Source organism: Muntiacus reevesi, chromosome 3 (assembly GCF_963930625.1).
Source record: "Muntiacus reevesi chromosome 3, mMunRee1.1, whole genome shotgun sequence".
Classification (NCBI taxonomy): Eukaryota; Metazoa; Chordata; class Mammalia; order Artiodactyla; family Cervidae; genus Muntiacus; species Muntiacus reevesi.
This window is the reverse complement of record NC_089251.1, coordinates 22,197,655-22,204,256: the sequence shown is the minus strand read 5'-3', so window position 1 is coordinate 22,204,256 and position 6,602 is coordinate 22,197,655. Positions and strand designations below refer to the sequence as shown.

The following is a 6,602-nucleotide window of genomic DNA, read 5'->3' as shown; positions in this document are numbered from 1 at the left end:
CAGTTCCTGATGTTTCCAGAAACCTGAAAGCCTGTGTTTTTCACTTGTGGTCCCTTTATGCATGTGGCAAATCATGTCTGAAAGGCATACCTAACTACATCTCTTCATTTGTTTAAAAAAAGAGAAAGCAGAAGGTTTCAAAAATAGACAAGTAGATAAAAGTAAATTAGGGAGCTCTATTATGTGTGCACAGTAAATATCAATTTCACTGAAATTTGACCCTGCTACATTTATTAGATACGAATGACAATGAATTCTTAGGGGTGTTGAAAGCACACACACCGCAGAATCAATAAGGTAATATTGGAAGACGGTTAGGATAAACTGATTACAACACCAATAGCATACTTTTCTGGAAAAAGAATCATTTTCAAACAAAAGCATTCATCACAGAATCATGACACAAAGAGGAAGTAAACATCAAAAATTTGAAAATCTAGTAAAATCAGGTCACATTGAACTTAAAGCTGCCTCTGTGTTTGATGTTCTAATCTGACACAAGTGTTTTCTAACTTTGACTGCTTCAGTTAATAAAATACAGTCATGACAGGCATTTAAAATTTTTAAATATTGAGGAACTTTATGTATATAGGCTAATTAATATACTTTTAAAAAATAAATGCAATACATGTAACTTCTACAAGTTTTTTTTTAAACAAAGAGATATACTTTGGGAATAACAGTGTTTCAGGACTGGTTTGTTTAAAGTACGCCTAGAGAAGGCAATGGCACCCCACTCCAGTATTCTTGCCTGGAAAATCCCATGGACGGAGGAGCCTGGTAGGCTGCAGTCCATGGGGTCGAGAAGAGTCAGACATGACTGAGCGACTTCACTTTCACTTTTCACTTTTATGCACTGGAGAAGGCAATGGCAACCCACTCCAGTGTTCTTGACTGGAGAATCCCAGGGATGGGGTCACACAGAGTCGGACACGACTGACGTGACTTAGCAGTAGCAGTAGCCTCCCTTCTCCCCATTACAGGCTCCTTTTTTCTTAGTTACCAAATATGTAGCAAAGCACTCCTTGAAGTAAAAATATTCATTTTTTCTTTTTTTTTAGTTATTTGCTTTTCAGAATAACCTTCTGAAAGTGGAGAAAGAATGGGGGTCAAAAGATAAAAGATAGTTGTCTTCTAAATCACATCACTGAGAGGACCAACGACCAGCTCAGCCACACTTAACACCATGAATATTGCTATGAAGTTCTGTTCTCTTGAACAAAACTAAAAGCCAAACTAAATTCCTGACTTCTATTAAAATGCAAGAGGCTTTTTGGCTTAATTTCTGTAATTCTGATAACATCCAGAGATATTATATTCATTTATTTAAAAAAATCAAGTCTGCTGGTACCATCTTCCAAGAGAAACGCCACCTTCTTGGTGTCATTCCCGTTGTTAAGAATATTCTAAAAATAGACACATTTTCAGCATAAAATATTAGCTAATGTCTTGATAATAGCCTCTTCCTGCTGCACAACTGGAATTATTCTGCCACTGGTTATTATTAACATTGACCAATAGGTAATAATTATTTCAGTAGGAATGTGAAGAATACACAGACCTTTCAAGTTCCCTTTGAAACTAGTGTTTTTCTCTTGTGAATCTGCAGAAGTATCGTCAACCCAATCCTTAATAGACCAACATTGTCATGAGTGCTAGTTTGGCTGCCAAACCCATTTGTATTGCTAAGCTAATGTCAGTGAGTAGCAAGCTAAGCAATTCCTCTATTTTAGTGACCCTCTTATTGAGAGCAAAATCAGATTCTATGCCATCAGAGAAAATATATCTTAGTATCAAGTGTGAGAGACCATTGCTTCTTTTGCTAAAGTCCGGCACTCTGAGTGACAGGTGTAAGACAAAAATGTCAAGAAGGAGTCCTGGTTGAACAAGTGCTTAGGATAGTATTTAATACAGCAGAGAGCCAAGATACAGTAGGACACAGTAAAGAATGTGGGCTGTGTAGATACAATATAGAATTTCGATTTAGGATCCACCATCTGTTATTTGAAAGGGGAATAAGGGAAATAAATGATTTTCAGTTCTCCATACATGCAAAGATAAGTTCATTATTACAAAAGTTTGGCTGTTGTATGTGCTGAAAGAAAAGCATAGGCGTTTAAACATTTTTTAAAAAATAAATCACTCAATAGGCTTAAGAAAAATACTCTAGTTCATAGTTCATTGATCTGACCTTTTGACTCAAGATCAGGGAATGAATCCAGGCTGAAAACCAAAAAACAAAACAGAGATGAATCATTTTACCATGAAGAAAAAAAAATGCATTTCCAGTCTCAGCTAACCTCGACTAGTTTTTATTGCATTATTTTTGAAATGCCAAGAAACTGGCTTTGGCCATAATTGCTGTCCAACTAAATCACAGCTGTCAGTATGTGATTGCTTGCAACAATTAGCTAAACACTGTTATTTGACAAATTCCCTTGAAAGGGAAATAGATGCTGGAGGTGTGTCTAACACACACTGAGTCAAGTAACAAGTTAATCAGACGGGGCTGCCACACAGGGAGAGAAGTTAGTAAGTCCTTGCCCAGGAAAGGGGTTTCAAACAACCTTACTTTTTTGAAAACCATATGTTTCTCCTGATCCTTGAAGTTCTCTCCAGTTTTCAGGAATAAACTGTGGGACTGGCTAAAGAGGAGGGGGGGGAAAAGCCACCAATTCTACATTCATTTTTTTTCAGAAGATCAGGGGAAATGAAGAAAACAAAAAATGCAAATATGGGATGGTAGTGGTATACAACAAGGAGAAATTAACACCATGGAACCTAGCAATTTCCACCGAAGCAGTACACCCCTTAACTGACAGAAGTTCATCACAATATACACACTGATTAAAAACTCCACCATTACTTAGGCTGCCCTTAAAGTAAAAAAAAAAAAAAAGAACCACAATATACAAAAACAGAATTCTCATAAGGTTTGAGAAAAATAGAGTGAAAAGGCAATGTTAGCTAAGCTCTTAGCTAAATCCACTCTTAATGGCCCCCAGTATTTAAGCTATCATGGATTAAAGCCATGAAAATAAAAATTTCAATTTGAAATTTTATTAGCATGTTGCTAAAATGGTCAATAAAAAACATCAACACGATTGGCTTTGTTGACAAAGTTGGAAAACTGCTCTTTCTACTTTTAAAACTTGATTTCCACCTCCCCACCTTCTGAGATTTCTGTTATAGACAAGCCAAACGAAGTGTACTGGCTATGGTGCTGGAACAATGCTGGTTTCTGGAATGTTGCCACGTCTTCCCCTCCCTCTCCTCCAACCCCTTTAAAAATGTGGTTATTTTGGAAACGCAGCCCTAGGAGGGAGCCATCTAGGGTTGAGAACAGCACCCTCTTGACAAATTCAATTCGCTGACACCTGGCGAACCTTCCCCAAGTGCGGGGTGGGGAGCGGGACCGGCCCTCCTCACCAAAAGAGCTGCGCCTTCAACCTCCCTGGGCCTGGAAGGCATTCCTTCTGCCAGCAAGGGAGACTCACAGGCGGATGCGGGTGGGGGGTGGCATTCGCTTCCCTGGGTGGAAAGATCGGGAGGCAAACTCTAGTTTAGCCCGGAGCCTGGGATAACAATGTCAGGAGGCCCGGGGCTGGAGAGCTGGAAGAGTCCCGGGCGGCCTCGGGGTAACCCGGCGTCCCGAAGTGCTCTCTTGTGGAATTATTCACAAGTACAGAAGGGACAGGCTCGATTTCTTGGAAATCCTGCCGTCTGGGGACGCATCCATATGGAACGGATCGGTGCCCTGGCACGCTCGATGCTCACCTCCCACCAGCCTTGTCTGTGCACGTTTGGGGCGCGGTGAAGGTCCCTTTCTAGGAGTGATCGAGGGTCAGGAAGGCCTGGTCCCTGCTCCCCTCGGCCCATTCTCCAATCCCCACTTACAACCCAAGGAGGGGGCGGGCGGCCCACGCTGGGTCTCCCAACACCATCACCAGCCTTAGGGGGCTCCGCCGAGCGCGCACCGCCCTTTGGGTCCCCGGGCGAGTTCCTGGGACTTCTGCCATCGCCAGAGAGGTGCGAGGCTGAGGCTGCCACCTGGGGCGCTGGCCGCTGCCGGCGGCCACTTAACGGGGGGCGGGGATGCTGAATCGCCGGCCTGGAGCCCGGGGGCTGGGGAGGAGCCGGGCGCCAGAAGACCAGAGGGGCGGGCGGCTCTCCCCTCCAGGCTACTGCTACTACTTGGCATCCACGAGGTCGGCGAGCTCCTGGAGCACCCGCAGGCGGCCGCTGGCGTCTATGCGGCGCTTCTCGCGGATGAGGTCCTCCAGGCTGTGAAAGCGGGCCGTGTGCACCTTGTTGTCAGCTAGGTGCACCTTGAGACAGTACTGCTGCTGCGGGGGCTGCGTGCCGGCCGGCACCTCTCCGCCCGCCTTGAACTCCCGCTTGCCGAAGCGGCACCAGGCGGCGAAGCTCTCCGAGTTCGTCCAGCAGATCTCTTCGCTCTTGAGGCCCAGGTGGCCGCAGGCGTTCTGCACCACCAGCTCGGCCACCAGGGGGCGGTAGCGGTACCAGCTATTCACCACCCGGCCCACGTTGGCCGCGCCCGCCTCGTACAGGCTGTCCTGGCGGATCTCGCCTTGGCACAGGTGGATGATCTGCCCGCCGCCCACATACACGGCCCAGTGCGGGGCTGGCGCGGGCGGCTCCGGCGCGGGCTGCAGCCACAGCAGCTCCAGCAGGTCGCCTGGCTCGCAGAGCGCCGGCAGGGCGGTGACCGCGTAGACGCTCAGGTCGGCGCCCTGCGGGCCGCCGCTCACTTTGGAAAAGATGCATTCCTGGCCCCGAAAGGCGGAGAACTGAGTTTCGTTGAGGACCAGCTGGTGCAGCAGGTGGTGGTGGTGATGGTGGTGGTGGCGGCTGGGGCTCTCCGGGGCGCAGCCCGGGGGGGCCTTCACGCCGAACTTGTCCGGCTGGCCGCGTTCGTCCAAGTCCTCCTCTTCATCCGAGAAGAAGTAAGCGACCCCGACCCGCAGTTCGTCCTTTTCGATCCCTGACGGGTCCCCGGTGGGCAGCTCGCTGTAGTTGAGGTGGGTGATGCGGTCCAGTTGGTTGCCCATCAATGAGGCGGCGAGGCGAGGGCCAGGAGCGGGGATCTGCGGAAGCACAGGGGACACGCAGAGAACACGATCAGAGTCGCGCCCGGCCCTCCCCAGGACGAGCGGTGGCCCTGGGACTTGGCCGCCCGCGCGCCTGTCCTCGAGTCAACCGTCCCAGCCGAATGTCCTTTGCCAACCGGAGGGCCAGGACTGGCACAGAAGTCACCGGTCCCCGGACGCCACCACACAGTCTCAGACCCTGTAAGGGAACCCGGGTCCAACTCCCGCAAGAGAAAAGGCAGGAGGGCTGGAGGGCGCGGGGTCCCGGTGGGAAGGACAGGGGGGCTGGGGCAGCGTGGGAGTCAAGACACCCGGGAAAGGACCGAGGCTGGGCTGAGAGAAGGAAGGGACGCCTCTGGTCCCAGAGCTTGGAGCAAGCTGCGCTCACATGTCAGTCCCCACCCTCCCCAGCCCACCACTCAGTTTTACACTAGATCTCACTCCCCGACAGCGCCTCGCACAATGACAATTGCACACATCACAGGCACTCGCTTGACACCAGCAAAATTTTGCACACTTGAGAGTCCAGACGCTGACAGGCTGGTACACTGGTGTGGTAATGTCACATGCACACACAATGACAAACCTTCGCAACGACACACTCGGACCCCCACCTTCGCACACAATTCCAACCCTACGCTTGCACGCTCCCCCGAGCACGTACACCCATGCTCCCTGGCACACCTGCCCACACAGGCAGGTGCACTCTGCCCCTGAGTTCTTCGCCACCCCCCCTCCCCCCCGGCAGCCGAATCAATCTGGCTGCGCCAGGGCGAGGCTGCTCTGTCTAAAATAACCTAACAAAGAGGCGAGGGGAGGATGGGGAAGCCGGTGCGGGGTGCATGTGTGCGGCTGTGGGTTGTGTGACGAGGTCCACTTGCAGCCAAAAGACCCCTCTCCCTCCTACCCGGCACAGGGTCCAAACAATCGGACGAAGAAAACACGTTTCCAAGGCATAGCAAACCGCCTCTTCGTACCCGTGATTTCCCTGCTCCTGAAACCCCAAACTCCTTTAAAGTCTCCTGGTCCCCATGGGTGCCGCGGAGGTGGTGGTGACGAGCGGGTCCTGGGCGGCGAGCGAGGTTGCGGCTCAGTTCTGCCCCGCGCGGATCGGTGCGGTGCGATCCCCGGCGCGGTGCCCGTGCGCCTGCCGGTCGGCGGTGGCAGGGGCGCCGGCTCCACCTGGGCAGTCCAGACTCTCTTCTGCTTTCGTGCAGCCCAGCGGACGACTCTTAAGTAGTAGCTGCCGCTGGTTCCAGGGCCCGCCCCGGGACGCGTTCATTGGCTGGGGCGAGTGTCCAGGCCCCGTCAATCTCCGCCGGAGGGGGCGGGGTGCAGAGGCGGGTCTCCGGTGCGCGCCCCGCCCCGGCCCCGCGCACCGAAGCGCGCGCCGCCCTCGGGAGCGAGGTGTGAGCGCCTGCCGGGAGCGCGCGAGGGGCGGCCCTCTTGCCTCCGCGCCCCGAAGCTGCTGCTACCGATCGTAACTGAGCG

General features: G+C 51.3%; 1 protein-coding gene across 1 annotated transcript; it reads right to left on the bottom strand.

Moving 5' to 3' along the window:
- Positions 1 to 250: 250 nt before the first annotated feature.
- Positions 251 to 6,302, bottom strand: LRATD1 (LRAT domain containing 1). The gene is made up of 2 exons (XM_065927192.1): positions 6,089 to 6,302; positions 251 to 5,108 (listed from the first exon to the last, which is right to left on the bottom strand). The coding sequence occupies exon 2, from the start codon at positions 5,070 to 5,072 to the stop codon at positions 4,191 to 4,193; it is 882 nt and encodes a 293-aa protein (XP_065783264.1). The 5' UTR covers positions 5,073 to 5,108; positions 6,089 to 6,302; the 3' UTR covers positions 251 to 4,190.
- Between the last annotated feature and the right edge of the window lie 300 nt (positions 6,303 to 6,602).

What these genes read in the sequence shown, in the direction of transcription:
- LRATD1 (XM_065927192.1), bottom strand. Translation starts at nt 5,072, where the DNA reads ATGGGCAACCAACTGGACCGCATCACCCACCTCAACTACAGCGAGCTG.